This window comes from Ovis aries, chromosome 5 (assembly GCF_016772045.2).
Source record: "Ovis aries strain OAR_USU_Benz2616 breed Rambouillet chromosome 5, ARS-UI_Ramb_v3.0, whole genome shotgun sequence".
NCBI lineage: Eukaryota > Metazoa > Chordata > Mammalia > Artiodactyla > Bovidae > Ovis > Ovis aries.
This window is the reverse complement of record NC_056058.1, coordinates 18,245,812-18,266,507: the sequence shown is the minus strand read 5'-3', so window position 1 is coordinate 18,266,507 and position 20,696 is coordinate 18,245,812. Positions and strand designations below refer to the sequence as shown.

General features: G+C 52.7%; 1 protein-coding gene and 1 long non-coding RNA gene across 7 annotated transcripts in view; one reads left to right on the top strand and one right to left on the bottom strand.

Moving 5' to 3' along the window:
* Positions 1-20,696, top strand: part of NFIC (nuclear factor I C) — a 73,631-nt gene that overhangs the window by 39,930 nt on the left and 13,005 nt on the right. For all 6 annotated transcript variants that reach the window (XM_027969896.3, XM_027969892.3, XM_027969895.3 and 3 more), the window contains exons 3-8: positions 6,391-6,462; positions 10,562-10,636; positions 11,576-11,699; positions 12,312-12,436; positions 18,198-18,323; positions 20,263-20,447. In XM_027969896.3, coding sequence (XP_027825697.1) covers positions 6,391-6,462; positions 10,562-10,636; positions 11,576-11,699; positions 12,312-12,436; positions 18,198-18,323; positions 20,263-20,447 — 707 coding nt within the window. The remainder of the gene's footprint in view (positions 1-6,390; positions 6,463-10,561; positions 10,637-11,575; positions 11,700-12,311; positions 12,437-18,197; positions 18,324-20,262; positions 20,448-20,696) is intronic.
* LOC121819619 (uncharacterized) lies at positions 7,481-12,143 on the bottom strand. Its single transcript, XR_006059895.2, has 2 exons — positions 11,994-12,143; positions 7,481-10,667 (listed from the first exon to the last, which is right to left on the bottom strand). It is a non-coding gene; the product is annotated as an uncharacterized LOC121819619 (long non-coding RNA).

Sequence of the window (20,696 nt, the reverse complement as noted above, 5' to 3'; positions counted from 1 at the left end):
CCATCTGTGCTTGGTCGTTGCCCCTCTTTTGTTATTGTTATTTAGCATCATCATCTCCTATCTTCTCACTCTACACCTTAGCTCTCTGCTCAGTGAGGTGAGGGTGCTCTGAAATTTCCTTGACCCATGCAGCAGGGTCTGGGGCATCTGCCCCCATGGACATTAGGGTCTGGGGGCTCTTGTCCCATGAGGGGCTTGTTGACATAAGTGAAATGGCTGTTCCTTACTGCCCCCAGCTGTCCCAACACCACAAATAGTAACAGAAGGAACTTTGGCAAAAGCTGAGCATCAGGGGACCCCCAGCTAGGGGCTTTATCTGGTTAGACAACAGGGTTCAAACACTGGGGAATCACCCCAAACTACTAACAAAGAAGGGGTTCTGTCAGGGGGTACCGAGCCCCCCTCCAAGGGCCCCCACTGGATCCCTCCTAGTCAAAAGCACCGGACCCAAATGTGAGGCCTCAGGGTGTCTGGGCATTGACCCCAGGTCCCATTGCTGTCACCTGGTGTTGTGTGAGTTTGCATATGGCGCCACCTCGCTTTGTGCCTCAGTTTCCCCATCTGGAAAATGGGGGTGATAACCACACATCCCTCCTGGGAGAGTTTCAAAGATTAGATGAGTCAGTGGCGGTGAAACATGCATCCCAACACAGCCAAAGGGATGACTCATGAAGTATTAATTACTGGAATGTACCGTTTCACATGATGTGGGCTTGATGACCCTCCAGGAGCTCCAGTCACAGCCCTTCACCCACCAGGGGCTGCCACTCTCATCTCTGGGTTGAATGACCTCCCTTGCACCTGACCCAGCCTGAAATTATATACTCCTGGTTAATCTGCCTCCTTGTCGATTGCCTGGCACTCCACCACTAGGACATCAGAACCATGAGGGCAGAGAATTTTCCTCATCTTGTTTGTTGCTGTGTTCCCCCAGGCAGGTGGCACCCAGAGGTGCTTGGCTATCAATTTGCCAAGTGCTCAAAGGAGAGAGGTACACGTAGTGCAGTTCAGCCCTGATTCATGGTGAGGAGATGGAGGCTCAGGGATGTCAGGCGCTTGTGTGAGGACACACAGCAGAAGTTGGCAGACTTTGAATAAAGTAAATGCTCCAGACCACGTAGGTCACTTCCGGTTTCTGTTGCATATTCTTTCTCTTTTGACAGCCCTTTAAAATTGTACAGGACACTTTTCTTTCATTATTACCTCCCCCTAAAGAGTCTTTTTGGGCTTCCCAGGTGGCACTAGTGGTAAAGAACCTGCGGGTTTGATCCCTGGGTCGGGAAGATCCCCTGGAGGAGGGCATGGCAGCCCACTCCAGTATTCTTGCCTGGAGAATCCCATGGACAGAGGAGCCTGGCGGGCAACAGTTCATGGGGTCACAAAGAGTTGGACAAGACTGAAGTGACTTAACACACACAAAAAGCCTTTTTAGACAGATTTTTCCCTAATCAGTGAACCTCATGAAATTTTAATAGCACAGGGGTATTATGTATCTATTTATATATTGTATCTATGTCTATATATCTGTGTTTTATTAAATAAAAGATTTAAAAAATTTTAGCCCCCTCCCTGCCCCAAGAGCCAGTTTTTGCTCCTACTGAGAATGGTTGGACCTGGACTGGACTCCCTCCCCAGTCCAGACACCAGAGGCTGGGCAGCTCTCGGTGGGATTCCCCCAGGCCAGCATCCCTGGCCCAACCGCTCAATGCCAGGAGCTCCTTCCCCTGTCATGACAACCACAGATGTCCCCAGACATCGTCTTGGGGAGCAGGAATGTCCCAGTCAAGTCCCTCTGTGCTAGGCAATTTCTTTCCATAGACATCAACTTTGAAATATAGACTCTCTGAGCTGGGCCTCAGTTTACAAACCTCATCAACTGGGTAGATTTAGTCAGATAGTGCCATGAAGCGCATAACACAGTAAAAGCTCAACAAATGAAAGCTGCCCGCTTGGGGACTGGGATGTCGGACATTAGCCAGCCGTTAGGCACTATCCACTCTGGGTCTCTAAGTAGAAAGGAGGTGGAAGAATTATCTGTGCTCTATTTCTGATTTTTCATGGAAATATCCAGAGCAGCTCAGCCTGATAGAACTTTCTGTGATGATGGCGTGTTCAGTGCTGGCCAATTCAGTCACCACTGACCAAATGTGTCGGTCCAATATTGAAAGGTAACTGGCATGGCTGAAGTCCTGAAAATTGCATTTAATTTCAGTTTAGCCAATTTAAATTTCAAGTCACACGTTGCTTGGGGCTCCCACACTGGATAGCTCCAGAAGATTGGGAGTTTCCAGAAGTCAAATGACTGGCAAATGGTCAGCAGGTGGGTGAGAAATAGTTTGAGGTTTTTAGGGATGATTAAAAATAAGATGGCATGATAGAAAGGAAGGAGGTTCTGACACCTGCTACAATGTAGATGAACCTCAGACAACATGATGCTCAGTGAGAGAAGCCAGACACTGGAGTCAAATCTATAGAGATAACAAGTAGATGGTGGGGGCCAGGAGTTGGGGTAGGGGACAGAGAGTCAGTGTTTCATGGAAACAGAGTTTCAGTTTGAGAAGATAAGAAAGTTCTGGAGATAGATGGTGGAATGATCACAAGACAGTCTGAATTTACTTAGTGCCACTAAGCTGTACACTTAGAACCAGTTAAATGGCAGAGTACATGTAATGTATATTTCAAAACAATCTAAAAATCAAATTAAAAAAATTTTAATGAGATGTCATATAAGTATAGCATCGTATAATTTAGAAACTATACTTATTTAAATTTAAAAAAAAAAAACAAACTCCCAGGAGTATAGGAAACAGAGAGAAAGGTGGGGGGTGGGTTGGGCGGGGAATGAGCTTCTTCAACCCAGTAAAGGAATTTACAGAAACCCACAGCTAACATAGTTCTTAGTGGTGAGAGACTGGATGGGTTTCCTCTAAGATTAAAAGCAAGACGAGGACACCTGCTCCCACCACTTGTAGTCGACAGGGTTTTGGAAGGCTTGCTGCTGCTACTGCTGCTAAGTCGCTTCAGTCGTGTCTGATTCTGTGTGAGCCCATAGACGGCAGCCCACAAGGCTATCCGTCCCTGGGATTCTCCAGGCAAGAACACTGGAGTGAGTTGCCATTTCCTTTTCCAATGCATGAAAGTGAAAAGTGAAAGTGAAGTCACTCAGTCGTGTCTGACCCTTAGCAACCCCATGGACTGCAGCCTACCAGGCTCCTCCACCCATGGGAGTTTCCAAGCAAGAGTATTGGAGTGGGGTGCCATTTCATTCTTCGTTTGGAAGGCCTAGCCAGCACAATAGGGCAAGAAAACAATCAAGGCATACTGATTGGGGAGGAAGAAATAAAATTAGCTCTGCTTGCAAGTGATGCAGTTGTCTACACAGATAATCCCAAGCAATCTATTAAAAAAGGGGGGGTGGAGTCTTAGAACTAATATGTGAGTTCAGCAAGGTTGCAGGATACAGAATTTTGTTGTTGTTTTTTAGTCACTAAGTCATGTTGGACTCTTTTGCAACCCCATGGACTGTAGCCCGCCAGGCTCCTCTGTCCATGGGATTTCTCAGGCAAGAATACTGGAATGAGTTATCATTTCCTTCTCCAACAAGCTTAACACCCCCAAACCAATTCTGTTTCTAAATTTTAGCAATGATCAGTTAGAAACCTAAATTAAAAGGACTTCCCTGGTGGTCCAGTGGTTAAGACTCCATGCTTCCCCTACAGGAAGTGTGGGTTTGGTCCATGGTCAGGGAACTAAGATCCTGCATGCTGTGCAGTCAAAAGAAAGAAAGGCCTTAACCAATTTCTCTTCCATAAGAAAAGAGAAAAAGGAAAGAAACTTGAAAACACACTCTCGTTTAGGTCCCCTAAACCTACCATGTATTGAATGTCAGTTTGGCACCAACATTTTACAGTTGTTATTCGCTGACATGGAGACCTGACAAACACTGGGAGGTGGGTTGTGTTATATCCTCATTTTACAGATGAGGAAGGTGAGGCTCAGACACATGATATGGCCAGCCTGAGGTCAAGAGCAAAGGATGAGGGCGCCAGACTAGAGCCAGCCATAGCCCAGCGCCATGGCTTTCAATCCATAGGAAGTAAAAGCACCCAAGGCAGAAACAACCAGAGAATAATAACAGTAATGAAACTCTCCTCTGGTGGGTGAAGTGCTTACAGCTCTGAGGGAGACGCTGTAATGATGCCCATTTCACAGATGCGGGGAGTGAGGCATGGGGAGAGGCCCGCAGTCCCGGCTGCCTAGTTCCAAAGCAGGAACACACAGACAGCACTCGAGAAATACCCCCACCTCCTTGGGTAGGCGCCTGAGTGCCAGTCGGGCACCGCTGCCTGCTGAGTCCATATGGGCGCTGGTTCTGGAAGAGGGTCTGTGCCCAAGGCCTGGAGCCCAACGGCTGGCTGCCCGGGCTGGGCCCTTCCCAACAGTGGCCACCCATGCCCAGCCACACAGCCATTCAAGCAGGACAGGCTGGCTCCAAGGGGCTGCTGGCTGCCCAGCCCGGGAGTTGCCACGGGGCGTGGGGCCCAGCCGGGCACAATCCCCTTGCTGCTGCCCAGCCTTGCCCAGCCGAGCTGGCCACACAGGGGGCTGCTCAGCCAAGCCAAGGAGGGCTGCCTGCACATGCTTCTGTCGTGGATGGGACGCGGAGGCGGGGAGGGGGGCCACTCCTGGGTTCTTTACAGCATCCACGGTCTTGGCTGCCAGCAGGTGCTCAGCACACAGTGTGTACAAAGCTGCAGGTTCCATGCCGGGCAGATGGCACGGGCTCAGTGACTGTTGTGAGCAGTGTCATCATTACTATTATCCCCAGCAACCCTGGGTGAACTGAGGCCCCAGGAGGGGAAGTGACCTCCCCAGGACCACATGGCCTCGGATGCTCCCAGAGCTGGGATGGAAACTCAGGCACTGAACTGCAGATGCCAAGCAGTTTATGTTGGTTGCTGCATGTCTGGGCACATGTGCAGAGTATGAATTAAATTAACAAGGGGAGGCTTCCCCGGTGGGCCAGTGGTTAGGATTCTGCAGTTCCATTGCCGGGACCGTGGGTTTGATCCCTGACCAGGGAACTAAGATCCCCACAAGTTGCTCCCCTGGTTGGGTGGGGGGGAGATTAAAAAGTAAGTAAAAGAAAATGATACACTACTGTAAAAAAAAAACAAAACAAAACAACAAGGGGTGTAGTGCAGGCACTTTTTCGGCATTCTAACCATCTATTTTCTTTGTCTATAAAATGGGGACACTAATAATGCCAGGGAAGTGGCTCTTAATGGTTTAAGGGAAGGTATGAAATGAGAACAACAAAGCGCCATATCTACGGTCATCTTAGGGACTTAAAAATAACAATAATAATAATGGGATAGATGTTACCATGTATATAGAGCTCAATATGCCCTAAGTGCTTAATATATACTGTTAATATCCCCTTGCCACCTCCTGGCAACCCAGTCGGGCCTGTGAAATGCTTTCACACATTTGAAAGAGAAAACTCTGAGGCTCAGGGCAGGTAAGCAACTTGCCTGAGGTCACACAGCGAACAGCCCTGGGCTTGGAGTGTGGCAGGAGGCAGGGGCCTGATTCTTTCTGCATCATTTGATGGTGCTTCCTGCCACCTTTGTCCTTGACCTGAGACATAAATGAATAGGGCTCTAGGGGTTCTGTCCATCTGGGCTTGGCCATGTGCTCCCCTGCCCCCAACCCAGGGTGGAGGGTGGGGGTGCGGACTGCAGAGGGGGCTGGCGTGACTCGCCCTTCATCTAGTTCTCTGGAGCCAATAACGCTGAGCTCAGCGTCTGTCTGCTTCACCCGGCTGCCAAGGAGCCTGATTATTTTTAGATAAGATGGGGGGGGCGGGCGCCGGAGTGGGAGGGAGCCCCCAAGTTGGGCAGGGGAGGGGGAGATCACAGCTGTGGAAATGTGTCCCTCAGCCCCCTCTCTGGGGACCCTGAATAGCAACCCAAGACCATGGGCTGGGCTCCTGGGACTCTGAAGGCAGAGGAAGATGGGAGGGGGCCTAAGGGGTCAAGGACTCACCTGTCTGGCCCTCAGTTTTCCCATCTGTAAAATGGGCATGAGGGTTCCCACCTCATACAGTGGAGGCAGGATTAAATGAATTATCCTTACTTGACAGAAGAGGAATCTGAGGCTCAGAGAGCACTTCCCTATGACCAAGCCAGCTCCTGCACTTGGGTTCTCACCCATGACCCCAGTGACAGAAGACATTCATGACCCTCTGTGGCAGCAGCCAGGGAACGCCATGCTCCAGACCGCTGTCTCCATGGTGCTGGTCCCAGCTAGTGCTGGGCTGACGCTTCCTCCCCTCGGGATAGGGACCCCTGTGGCAATGTCACCAATTTCCCATCCCTCTCTTTGCAGATTCAGAGCAGAGTGGCAGTCCCCGGGCAGGGATGGGCTCCGACCAGGAGGACAGCAAGCCCATCACACTGGGTGAGTCTGGAGGTGGCGGGGTGGAGGGTACGGTTACATTCCCATCTTTTATTTAGGAGTAATTTTGGGAACACCCTTTGTGGGTTCTGTGTGGTCCTGTGTGAGTACATGAGTCATTCCTGGAGTAGGTGCTGCTATTTTGTGAGGAGGAGACTGAGGCCCAAAGAGGCATATGAACCTTCCAGGGGCATGCAGGGAGCTGGGGTTGGAACCCATGACCCTGAGCTCCAGCATCTGGGCTCAGAGGTGCTCCCCCAACAGTCTCACAGGATGTTCAATGAATGAGTAGGACAAGTCAGTTCTGTGTTGGGGTGGGGTGGGGGGGTGGGAAGCAGGAGAATTTGCTTGCATCAGGGCTGGGAGCAGACACCTGAAGGACAGAAAGGTTTTGGAAGCTGAAGAGATTTTGCTTCTACTCTATCCCCTGGCTCCTATCTGTCACAGTCTTGTCTTCCCTGAAGTGGTCAGAGGGCCCCTGTGAGCACTTGAGTCACATATTGCCCCTCCCCCACCCACAGCCCTCAGGGTAAAAGCTCAAGTCCTTCCTGCAGACCAGGAGGCCCTGTACAACCTGCCCCATGCCCTCCGTCCCCCACCTCCTCCTTCTCTGCCCGTTGCTCACTCTGGTCCAGCCACAGGGGGCCTCCTCACTTCTCCTCCAATATGCCAGGCACCAGCCTTTCCAAGGCCTTTGCACAGGCTATACCCTCTATCTGGACAGCTAACTGCTCTGTCTCTCTCAGATCACCCAAGTCTTAGCTCAAATGCCTCCCTCTCAGAGAGATCTTCTCTGAGCTCCTTAGCTCAAGCCGCCTGGCCACTCTCAATCCCAGCCCTCTGTTTTAGTTCCTTTAGAGGAAGTTAGTGATTGTGTATGTATTTGCTTAGCTGCTTAGTGATTGCATATGTGTTTGCTTATCTCACCTGGTGGAACATCCCCTCCTAAAGGGCAGAGGTGTTTGTCTTGATCACTGCCCTGTCCTCAGTACCTAGAACAAGACACAGTACACAGCACATGCTCAAAAAACATTTATAGAAAGAAGAAAAAAAAAAGGAGAGGAGGGTTAAAGCAGAGAGGAAAAGGGAAACTAGAGAGATAGTACACCAGGAGCGAGGACAGAGGAGAGATGAAAAGGGAGAAGGGAAGAAACACCGGGTGGATGAGGGCATCCCCCATGGAACATCCGTCACAGGCATGCACAGGGAGGCTGGATGGTTCCAGGAGGTTCACAGGCCCCCGGGCCACATCTCACTGGCCATCTGTGACCTGAGTCCTCCTTGGCCTCCTGTGATCCCCACGTGCCTCCTTCCAAGCCAGATGTTCGAGGCAGGCGGCGGGGGCTGCGGCGTTTGGCCGGGTCCCATGGGGAGCTCCAGCGTCTGGTGGAGGAAGTCACTTCCTCCCCGCCCGCCAGGGAGTCCCCTGGAGATGGAGCTGGGCGAGCGCTGCACAAACAGGAAACCCCTGTGAGGGGAGGGTGGAGGGGCGTGCTGACAGCAGCTGGCCAGCTGGGTCAGCAGGAAATGGCCATGGCCACTTCCCCTGGACACTGGGAGCCACCGCCCTGTCCTCCTCGGGAATGTTGTGGTCCCCAGCCTTCCATCATGGGCCTAGGCAGGCAGTAATTGCTCAATAAATGGTGGACACAAAGCTCTTAAGCAAGGAGGGGGTTTAAGTGACGGACAGCGGGGGAGCCCACCGCTGCTCTGCGCTCCCTGCGGCTAGTGCTGCCCCCTAGGGGCCCGGACAAGAACTACTCCTACCACCGCCTCGAAACCGAGAGCTGCCACCTCTATTCTGACCGCTCTCCCGGCTCCAACTCCAGCCCTGTCAGCCTCCAATTCACCAAGTGTGTCCCCACCCCAGGGCCTTGGATTTCCCTGATGGTCCAATGTTCCACGTTCCCACTGCAGGGCACGCGGGTTCGATCCCTGGTCAGGGATTTTCCGCAGGCTGTGTGAAAGTGAGTCACTCAGTCGTGTCCAACTCTTTGCAACCCCATGGACTATACAGGCCAGAATACTGGAATGGGTATCCAGTCTCTTCTCCAGGGCATCTTTCCAACCCAGGGATCGAACCCAGGTCTCCCGCATTGCAGGAGGATTCTTTACCAGCTGAGCCACTACGGAAGCCCAAGAATACTGGATTGGGTAGCCTATCACTTCTCCAGCAGATCTTCCCAACCCAGGAATCGAACTGGGATCTCCTGCATTGCAGGCAGATTATTTATCAGCTGAGCTACCAGAGAATTCCCCACACACTGTGTGGTGCCTCCAGAAAAAAATGCCCTATGCCCTATGTTCCAACCCTAGGGCCTTTGCATAAGCCATCCCCACTGCCAGGAACATTGTAGCCCACAGGCAGGTGGCAAAACATTGAGTTTAAGATCATCCTCTGTGCCAGGGGCTGTCTGGGCACTTCTCAAATTTAAACTCACGTTTCTCTTTTCCACCCCTACCCTGATGTCTTGGTTGAATGTCACCCTCCCAGTGAAGCCTTCTCTGAGCCCTTTGTGCAAAATAGGTCCCCTCCCCATCAGGCTCCCCCACCTTGCCACGCCCTGACACAGCTCATGTTTGGCTTAATGATCTTTAAAAGTTTTTTTTAATTGTGGTACAACACACACAAAATGTATCATTTTAACCATATTAAAATGTACCATTCGGTGGTATTACGTACATTCACCAAACTGTGCACACATCACCTCTCTAGTTCCAGAATATTTTCATTACTCCCAAAGCAACCCCATCTTCATTAATCACTCCCCTTCCTTAGGTAACCACTCGTCCACTCTGTGTCTGTGGATCGGCCTGTTCTGGATCTGTCTCCCATCAGTGGAATCACAGCCTGTGTGTCCTTCTGTGTCTGCTTCTCTCACTGAGCATCCTGTTCTCAGGGTCCGTCCACATGGTGGCAAGTGTCAGGGCTTCTCTCCTTTTCATGGCTGAGTGATGCTCCCATGTGTAAAGGGACCACATTCTGTCTATCCATCATCACTGATGGACATTTGGGTGTTCTCTGATTTCAGCTACTGTAAATCATGCTGCTATGAACATTTATGTACAAGGGTTTTTGACTTCCTGCTCTTATGTGGCTTCCTTTGCCCACTCCAGACTGTGAGTCCTGGAGAGCAGTGGCCCATTAGTCTTGTTCCCCATGGTTTCCCCAGTGTCCAGCTCGGAGGCAGACACAGGAAGTGCCAGGGAAGCACTTGCTGAGAGAATGGGTCCTGCCTGTGAGGGCCTCTGGGCAGGACAGGCCTGTTCCCTCCCAGCTGTCCATGTGGGTCAGGGCTCTTGCCCTCTTGGGGCCAGCCTCAGTTTCCAAATCCATGAAATGGGTCTAAACCACCCCATCCTGGAGAGGAGGCTGTCCAAGTGTCCAGACAGCCCCTGGAACAGTGAAACTGCCTTTAATATTAGGCAGGAGTGGGTCTAGGCACACTGGAGATTTTAACTGCTGCCTGTGGACCCTCCATTCAGCCCATGGTTCTTAGCCCCTGCTGTCTTCTAGGTTCTGGTCCAGGAACTGGGGATGCCATAGAGCTCCCAGCCTGGCAGCAGAAAGCTAAAAGACTGCAGTGTCGCATGGGGCAATAAGTGAGGCAAAAGGACTGAGCTGGTCCCTCTTGGGTTGTAGCATTCACATCTCACAATCACCCAGGCTGACAGGGTGTATGGTCCCCACTTTTGAGACCAAAGAGGTAAAGTGACTTGTCCAGAATCACACACCAGTGGGCACCCTAGCTGGGATGTGAACCCAGGTCTGGCCTCCACTCAGGTGTGCAGCCTGCCATGCCACAAAGACCCTGGAGGAAGGTTGGGAGGCTGGAGGACAGGAGGCTGGCTGCAGCTGCGCTGAGAAGGACGGAGCAGAGACTCAGGAAAGAAGATCTGCTCCAGCTGCGTTAGGGAAGAGGACTCCTCAGCCTGGAGGGGTTGAAACAGCCATCCTCCCCCTGCAGTCAAGGAGAATGGGGTAGACGGGGGTGCCTGGTCAGGCACCCCAGAGTCTGGGCAGCCCAGAGGTGTCAAGGTCGGGGAACAAACCCAGCTCAGCCAGACGCCTGCTGAGCCCCGTCCTCCGTCTCTTTTCCAGACACCACCGACTTCCAGGAGAGCTTCGTCACCTCTGGTGTGTTCAGTGTCACTGAGCTCATCCAAGTGTCCCGGAGTAAGTGTCCCCGCCTACCCTGTTCTGGGACCTGCTGGGGGAGGGGGGCAGCTGTCAGGAAGAAGAAGTGGCTTTGGGATGGGGGCTCCCAGGGGGAAAGGGACTCAGGGAGGGAGGAAGAAGGAACCCATATCCCTGCCCCACTCCCCCTCGTCCTCTCCAGCCACCCCTATCACTAAACTAAGGTTCCTAGGAAGGGCAGTATCCAGGCCCTTTCCAGAGTCCAAGGTCAGGCTGACATGCGCTTCCCCAGTAGGGACTCTAGATGCTGGGTGGAGGGGCCAAACGAACTTCCGCCCCAACATCCCCCTCTAGGGGCCTCCCTCACTCCATGAGGAGGAGACCCCAGAGGGTCTCCCAATCTGCTTTGCCTCTTGTCCTTTTGCCTTACCTATGGACCTGCTGGGGACCCCCCACCCCCCAGACACCTCCATTTCAAATCTAAACCTCAGGGAGCCCTGGTGTCTCAGATGGTAAAGAATCCACCTGCAATGTGGGAGACCTAGGTTCAATCCCTGGGTTGGGAACATCCCCTGGAGAAGGAAACAGCAACCCACTCCAGTATTCTGGCCTGGAGAATCCCATGGACAGAGGAGCCTCATGGGCTATAGTCCGTGGGTTGCAAAGAGTCAGACACAACTGAGTGACTAAGCACAGCACAGCACCCTACCTCAACCCTAACCATCTCCCTCCCCATCCAGATCAGCAGAACCTGGCCTCGGAATGCTGGGAAGCTTGGCCTCTGGCTCAGGCTATGTCTCTGCCTCACAGTGTGACCTTGGCCTCTCTCAATGGCCTTGTTCTTCTGATATATAGAATTTAGGCCAGTTTCAGCCAAACTAGTGCCAGCCCCCAGAGGGCTCTCCCCACCCCTCCAGGGCAAATCACAGTCCTGGACCTTGTCCCCTCCCTCACCCTCCTCTCTGTCGCCTTCTGCAGCACCTGTGGTGACTGGAACAGGACCCAACTTCTCCCTGGGGGAGCTGCAGGGACACCTGGCATATGACCTAAATCCAGCCAGCACCGGCATGAGAAGAACGCTACCCAGCACATCCTCCAGCGGGTATGTCCCCTGGGCCTCACCTCTGGGCATTCCATAACCCCACCCACCCACCTCCATCCAGCCCCAGCTGGTTCATTCGTTTCCGTGTTTCCACATTCCACCTGGAAAACTCTTATTTATCCTTCAAAATCCAGGACCCCACACTAGACTCCCACAGACTAGAGCCCTACCGGCCCAGCTCTTGAGATAAGAACACAGCCAATGATTCTTGCTGAGATATGCTGTGTGACCGTGAGCCAGTCACATTATGTTTGCCTCGGTTTCCTCGTGTGTAAAATGGGATCATGATCCTACCGGGTTGTTCTGGGGATTACAGCAGCTCAAGAGATGAGCCAGGTCTTCAGGGCTTTAGTCTCCACTCTGCTAATTTTCTAGCTTGGACCTCAGCCGAGTCCCTCCCTGTCTCTGGTCCCAGGTGTCCCATCCAAGTAACGGGCAGATTGTAACAGGTGTTATCTGAGGGTCAGGGGCAAGTCCGCGGCTCGCGTGGCGTCTCGCGATAGCACCCTCCTCGCCCCGCCCTCCCCCCAAGGGCCGGAAGTAGCGACGCCCGCTGGGCCCCCTGCGGTAACCGTGGTAACCGCCCTGCTGGCTTCCTCCTTCGCCCTTTAGGAGCAAGCGGCACAAATCTGGCTCGATGGAGGAAGACGTGGACACGAGCCCCGGCGGCGATTACTACACCTCGCCCAGTTCTCCCACGAGTAGCAGCCGCAACTGGACGGAGGACATGGAAGGAGGTGGGCCTGGCGGCGGGAGCTGGCCGGCTTTCCGGTCGGGGTTACCGCGGCTGGGACTACGTATTCCGACAGGCACTGCGCGGGCGCCAGAGAGTCGGGAGTCGGCCTGGAGCCATGGGGCCTCCTGGGGATTGTAGTCGCGCGGGTTGCGTTCGGCTGGACGTAAACTCCGGGTTTGCATTCCCGGAGCTCTTTGGTTCCACTCTGGCCGGCTTTCTTGCCCTCTGCCTGTAAACAGGCTATCTCTGTGAGTTTCTTGCTCTACAGAATTGACTCAGTATAGATTCGATCAGCAGGGTGCTTCTTCTTGGGGTTCCCCATAGACCCTCCAATATAGGGTCGCCGCTAGAGGGTCCTGATACATAGGTTCCTTACTCACGGGGTCCTTTCTGGAGTTCCTTCCCGACCAAGATTCCCATCTCCAGGGGATCTTGGTATGGGTGATTCCAGTTCCATAGGAGCCCCTCTTCTCTTATAGCATCCTTTCCCTGGCAGGTTTTCTTGTTGCTCCTTTGTCTTCATAGGGTCCTCTCCAGAATGTCTGTCTCATGAGGCCCCTGTTCTGTAGGGTCACCTGTTTCATAGTGGCTCTTTTCTGTTGAGCGCTGGCTGCTCCGGATTCTTTGTTTACTAACCGTCTCCCCAAGGGCATTCTCCAAAGGCTTCCCTTTGGCGTTTCCATCTCCACCGTCGTTGTCATCTAAAGAATCCCTTTATGGGAATTCCCTAGCGATTCAGTGGTTAGAACTTGGCGCTTTCACTGCAGAGGGCCCTGGTTGGATCCCACAAACCGCGGGGCGCAGCCAGGGGGAAGAAAGAGAGAGGCAGCCTTTCACCTTAAGATTCCGCTCTCTAGTGAGCCAGCGCTAGCCATAAAGGAAGTGGTTTGCAGAGTCGCCTGTGGAGAGGACGTCCCTGGCATTCCTCAGATTCTCTTGTCCCCCAATTTTAGAAGCTTGGCTTTACTCGATGTCTTTTCCCTTACTGGTTCACCCCATCATATAGCCTAGTGGTTATGAACGGTGGACTGTTGAGTCCCCCAACCCTTAGCAGCTTCCTGGTGCCCCCACCTCTCTGTGCCTCAGTTTCTTCATTTGTAAAATGAGGGTGTTAATACCTACATTACCCACTCCATAGGGTTGTTGTGGGGATTAAGTAAATTTATGATATCTAATGTTCCTAAAACAGGCCTGGCACATAATAAGTACCCAGTATAACTTTAGAATTTATTTTCTTCCCTCCTCCTCCTCCTGTTTCCCTCTTCCCTACTCATGTAGAGCCTGATGTCTTATAGAGATATGTCTATACAAAGTGCCATACCTATAGGATCCTTGAAAAGTATTCTAAGATTACAATTAAAAGGGCAGATTCACTAGGAAAAGAATCTGATATATATATATGAAATTGAATCATTTTACTGTACACCTGAATCATCGTAAATAAACTATGCTTCAGTAAAAAGAAAAGAAGGAAGGAAGGAAGAAAAAGAAGGCAGGTTCAGGCATCAGAGAAACAAAGGTACAAATCCCAAGCCTGCCTTTTGCTCACTATGTAGGCTGCGTGCCCTTGGACAGGTGACTTAACTTCTCTGAGCCTCAGTTGCCTCATCTCCAAAGTGGGAAGATGAGAACAATCATTCTTTTGGAGAGTTGGAAGGAGGACATGGTGGAATGTGAATAAAGCAACCATCTGGCATGTGATAAGTGACCAGGAAACAGGAGGGTTTCTCAGTGTTCACGTCCTTATAAAATTCCCATCTCTTTGAATCAGTCTGTAACACAGCTGGTTGTGACATCTGAGATCCCAAGGGTCCTCCCTCTTCCTCATTGTGGGCTCCCAGAGCAGGTACCTAATGCTGGGGGGACCTCTCTCTGTTAGGCACTATGGACCTCTCTCTAGGACCTCTCTCTATTAGGCTCTAATTTATGAGTCAGTGTCTCTATGGTTCTGTCTCTCTCAAGTTTGTCTCTATAAAGACCTGCATTCAATAAGCTTTAGGTCTGATTGCAGATAACAGAAAACTCAACAGGAAGTACATTTCTTTCTCAAATAGATGTCCAGCCATCAGCAGCCTGGGCAAGTGTGATGTGAGGGTTTTAGTCTCCTGCATATGCAGCACTGAATATGGTTTTTATTCCTACATTGTGGTCCAGAGTAACTGCTGGAGCTTCAACCATCATGTATCATATCCAGCCATTAGGAAAGAAGGGTCAAGTATGGGCATGTCCTCCCCCTTTAAACATAATTCTCAGAAGACTCTCTTAGCTCTTCTGCTTGTCTCTGAGCCCCTGAGTTAGTCCTAAGGCCATAGTTGGCTGTGTGATGGATGCTGGGAAATGTAGTTTTACTTGGGGCAATCGTGTGCCATCTCAAATTAATGGTTCTGTTACTAAGAAAGAAGGATAAAGTAGATATTGGAAGACAGTGAACTTCTGCCCTGTCATTTCCTGATTGGAAACTCAAAAGCACTTCTCATTAACTCTGTAATTGAAGAGATTGTCTACATATAAAGTATATACTATTTAGAGCTGAAAGACAGCCTGTGCTGGGGTAGCCATAGCAGTCCTGAGAGGAAAAATTATAGCCTTCAGTCTGTTGATTAAGAAAAGAGGAAGGCTGGAAATAAAGAGCCCAGCTTTCAATACAGGATGCTCAAAAAAGAAAAACAGCATTTTAAAAGGAAGGGAATACTGGAGAGAGTCACTAGGGCTGGATCTGAGAATGACATGGCTGTGACAGGGGAGGACAAGAAGGAAGCCTGTAACAGCTTCTGGTGTGTGATAGGGAATCACAGAGCCAGAAGGGGATGCCAGAGGGGGTCAGTCCCCCTGGAGCTCCCATTGGTTGCCTCAGATGATGACAAACTTGCTTCCTTCTGTGGGCATCTCAGTGGGCATCACACACAAACACAAACACACAAACCTCTAGTGTGTGCCTGTCCCTGCTTCCCTGTTGCTCACAGCCTGTTGGGGAGATGGATTCTGTCTTTTCCTCCCCGCTCCTCCTCCCCCTTCCTCTCCTTCCCTTCCTACACTGCCTCCTCCTCTTTCTCCTCCTCCTGACTTCCTCCAGCTTCCTGTCTAGACAGCCCCCAATTAGCTGTTCATTAAGGGGGTTAAGCTGATTAGAGCAGTCTCTCCCTTCCTCCGCTGTGGCCTCCATGGGCAGCAGGCAGCACTCAGCTAACTCCCAACCCCAGCCTCCACACTCCTGCCTTAGGGGAGCAGAGGCCTATTGCGGGGGGTGGCGGGGGCGATCCAGCCCCTTTAGGACAAGACCACCCCGCCCAGTCCAGGCAAGACCCCCTGCCTAGGCAAGACACACCCCCCCCACCCAGGCAAGACCCCTGCAGCTACATCTCTCAGGCCCCTTATACCAGCTTCCAGGCCTTTGCATCCTCCATGCCCAGGCCAGGAGTGCCAAGAGTGCCTGTTCGTGTGGCCACCTCCTCCCGAGGCCTTCCCCGATTACTCAGCCAAGCCTGGCAAAGAGAGGATCCCAGAGTGCTTTGCTCTCGCTGCTTCTGTGGCCCTTCGCCAGGGGACATAGGCCCTTCACAGGTAGTTATTCCATTGTGGGGAGGGGGGTTGGCTTACCTCATCCCTTTTTTAACTTTGCTGGGTGAGGGGGCAGGTGGGGGTGGCAGAGCATTGCCTGTGGTTATGGATTGGGTTTGAGTCCCAGCTCCACCACTCTGTAGCTCCCCAGGGTCTCACAGAGGGTCCTCACCCAGGTCATCTCTGCCCCCAAGGGACACTGGGTGATGTCTGGGGCATCTCTGGCCATCATGACTGGGAAGCTCCTGGCTTTGAGTGGGTGGGGCCAAGGAGGCTGCTCCACACCCCACAGAGCCCAAGATGGTCCCACAGAGGGTGACCGGCTGAGATCAGCAGTGCTGGGGAGAGCATCCCATATAGTAAGTGCCCACGGAGTGGTGGCGGTTCCTACCAGAACTGTGCTCCGCCCACCCACCCATCCACTTTGCACCCCCTCTGCCCATGCTGTGTTGTGGGCCCTGGAGACTAGAAGGCTCCACCATGGTGGGCTGCAGGGGTATGGGCTAGTTTGTGGGTCTCAAATGCGGGAGGTACAGGCCTACCTGTTAGATGAAGAGTGTGTGCTTAAATGGGGGACAGACAGGCATTTGAGACAAGCAAGTGGAAAGATGCTGAAGGGAGCGGGGCACCTATTGGCACCTGTCTCCAGTTAGGTGTGTATCTTCCACCAGCGGCATAGGGATGCTCAAGGAGGACGTATACATATGTGTATTGAACAGAAAGATGGCCGGTTGCATCAGGATGGAGTGGTCAAGGGCACACCTGCTAAGTGGAGAGATGCTTACTTTGATGGGGCACCTAGGGGCACCGTGTTAACTGCCACGGTTGCGCACGTGGGGCTGTTCCTGGTGTGTTTGTTGGACGAACTAGAAATGTTCAGATACAGGAGCATCAGATGGGGTGTGTGGAACATGAGGGTGACTCTTTCTTGCAATGCAGGGCCTCCCTGCCCCCACCCCACGCCCTGGCTCCCTCAAGTTCTGGAAGCTCTAGAAAGGCCTGCGGAGGTGTGGCTGGGGGTGGGTCTGGGCCGGGCTATTTCCATGCAGGACAGGCTGTTCTAGGAGATCCTGAGCGAGCGTCTGACAGCCCTAACCTCATTCTCAGCACAGCCACGCGCCAGCCAGGTGCCTGCTGTGCGTGCAAACGTGCGTGCGTGTGCGCACACACCCTCCATGGCTGTAGGGGCCCACACACCCCGCCCTGGGTCCTACCAGCTCCTCCTATCCCTGAGAAAGCCCAGACCTGCCCCCAAGCCCCTGCTCGGCTGCCTGGCCCCTCTGGACCGCCAGCCCCATCACAGGACATGCCACCGACCCCCTACACAAACACACAGTGGGTGCGCACCCAGAGCCATCACGGGCAGTGGTCTTTGTAATGGCGAAAGCAGTTTTGGCCTGAATGCCCTTAATGGGCCTGACACTTGGATTGGGCTCACGCCCCCACCCCCGCCCCCAGCGGTGCTAGTGCAGCAACCAGAGCGCCCTGTGGCAAAATGCCTCGGGGAAGAGGGTGCAGCAAGTGTCCCAGATGGGACAGCGCTAGGGCCACATGCAGGTGTCAGCGCACAGAACCACGGGCAGGAGACCGCAGAAACAGGGCCCACTTACTTTATACCATTCTTTCATTCACTGAGGCTGAGCTGGAGACCTTCTGGGTTCCCCCAGGGCATTCAGGGTAGGTAGTGAGACCCCTATTTGCAGAGGAATGGAAGCAGGTGATTCCAGCACATGGGTTTGTGCTGGATCCTGGTCTGACGACTTTACCTGTCGTATCTCATGTAATAGTCACGATGACCCCAGAGGGAAGGTTCTGCACCCCCAGGAAGAATGCCGGGGGCATAAGCATAGAGCCACTTGGACTTTGGGCCAGACCTTCCCCTCTGCCCACCCTGCTGCCTTCTCCAGGGCTCTGGCGTCCCCCAGGGGATGAGGGCAGCCCTGAGCTGACCCACGTCTGGAAGAAGAGAAGATGCGGGCCAGGCTTTGTTATCCAGGGGTCCATGAGGCATTAGGTCCCTCATCCCCGTGGGCCACATGACCTTGGGTGGCTCCTGCCCCGCTCTGGACCTCAGTTTGCCCTCTCTGCAATGGGCTCCCGGCCTCTTGCCCACGAGTGGCTGGTGGAAGGACGAGGAGGCCCAAGGGTCCTAGGAGTGGAGAGACCCTGCCTGCAGGCCCTTAACTATCTGGCTCTCCTTGCAGGCATCTCATCCCCAGTGAAGAAAACAGAGATGGACAAGTCTCCTTTCAACAGCCCATCTCCCCAGGACTCACCTCGCCTCTCCAGCTTCACCCAGCATCACCGGCCCGTCATCGCCGTGCACAGTGGTGAGCACTGCAGGCCCCAGCAGTGGAGGGGTGGCTGGGCCCTTTCAACAGGCCCCTTGCAGCCAGGGAAGTCCCACCAGTTGTCTGACTACAAGTCCTATTGCTGTAGCCTCCCATCCAGGCAAGAAAGCCTGCAGGTGCTGTGGCAGAAAGCACCCAGGCCTGACTCTTTGGAGGCCTCAGTTTCCCCTTTTGTACCAAGACGTGCAGCCAGGGGCTCATCTCTCAACCTGCTCCCCGTATGTCATACTCAAGTGACCCATGGACAGATCCCAGGGTTGGACCGCCACGAAAAGAGGCAGACACACAGGACACACACGGTGTGTCACACACGGACCTCCCTGGTGGTCCAGTGGTTAAGACTCTGTGCTTCCACTGCAGGGGCCATGTGTTGATCCCTGGTTGGGGAACTAAAATCCCACATGCTGCTTGGTATGGCAAAAAGATTTAAAAAAATTTTTTTTAAGTTTAATACAAAGGCCACACACAGGCCACACAGGAATATGGATGCTCCTGGCCACCCACATGGGCAGCATCACACTCACAGCAGCAGAGACAGATTCTAGCCACCACGGGGCTTGAGCTAAGCCAGTCACCCGTCCATCAGGGCTCCCTAAATGTCCCCCACCCAAGGCTGTCTATAGAACCAAATGAGTTAAATCAGACTGAGTTAAACAGGAACCTGAATGTCATCTGTTGTCCCTTGGTTGTGATAATAATGATTTGGTGCCATACAAAGGCAGGTATGTATACAGGACAGAGGCAAAAGTCAAGATAGCACAGCAGTTTAGACTGGGACTCAGCAATGCAGGACCCCCAACTGCCACCTGTTCTTGTAAATAAAGTTTTATTGGCACAGGGCCACACCCATCCATATACACATCATCTGTGGCAGCTTTCAGGTGACAAGGGCAGAGTTGAGTAGCCCTATCAGAAACCCTATGGCCTGGAAAGCCAAAAAGATTTACTGTCTGGCCAGAGAGAGAGAGAATAAAGGGGAGTGACCACTAATAGACACAGGGCTTCTTTTGTGGGGAAAGAAGATGTTCTGGAATTAAAAGTGTCACTGAATTATTTAGAACAAGAGAGAAAAAAAGCAAATGCCACACTGGACTATTACTGAGCAATGAAAAGGGGTGAGACCCTGACACTCACTACCACGTGGATGGACCCTGAGGACATGGTGCTCGGTGAGGGAGGCAGACACAGAAGGACGCACAACGTGTGACTCCACTGATGGGAGACGTGCAGAGCAGGCAGATCCGCAGACACAGAGAGTGGGTTCCTGGTGGTCAGGGGCGGGGGAGGGAATAGGAGTGTTGCTAATGGGAACAGGGCTTCTTTTGGTGGATATGAGAATATTCTAAAAGAGATTATAGTGATGGTTGCACAGCTCCATGAATGTGCTAAAAAAGAAAGTGAATGTACACTTTAAGAGGGTGTATTTTATAGTGTGCAAATGGTATCTCAATTTTTAAAAAATTGGCCCACCTTCCATTTATGGAAAGAGCTAGCTGAGCCCTGGGTCAAGGTGCGGGCTGTGGGGCTAGTCAGTGTGGGCTCAGACCCCCGGGTCTGCCATCTGCCTGTTGTGTGGCAGGGGACAGTCCCTCTGAGAGTCACAGTCATCCTCTGTTCAACAAAAGGGACGGTGGAATTTCCTGGTGGTCCAGTGATTAGGACTCCACACTTTCACTGCTGAGGCCTGGGCTCAGTCCTTAGTCAGGGAACTAAGATCCCATTAGCTACGCAACATAGCAAAATAACAATAGTAAATTTTAAAAAATGAATAAAAATTGTAAAAGGGGTGATTCCAGGCCCCCATGGGCTCATGGTGGAGATGTAGGTGTAACCCACTTGCATAAAACACAGTGACTCTGAGACAGGGCAGCTCAGTGGGAGCCCCCGATGACCACTGCCCACCCCCCAATCTCTACAGGGATCGCCCGAAGCCCTCACCCGTCCTCAGCCCTGCACTTCCCCACCACCTCCATCCTGCCCCAGACGGCCTCTACGTACTTCCCGCACACGGCCATCCGCTACCCGCCTCACCTCAACCCCCAGGACCCGCTCAAAGATCTCGTCTCACTGGCCTGTGACCCGGCCAGTCAGCAGCCTGGACCGGTGAGTGCGGGGCGGCGCGACCGCCCCGGGGGCCCCAGGGCATCGTTTATGAGTGCCAGGCGGCCCTTCCTCCGACTGGGCAGCTTCTGGTTTGCAAACATCTGGGTCTGCAGCCCCTGGAGTCAGACCAGTGGGAACTTAAGTCTGTTTCAAATGTCTGAGTGGACGACCTCGAAATCAGACACGATTACCGCTGAGCTCAGGCTGGCTTTGGCCAAATGTCCACTAAAGCTTTGCTGTCCGGAGGCT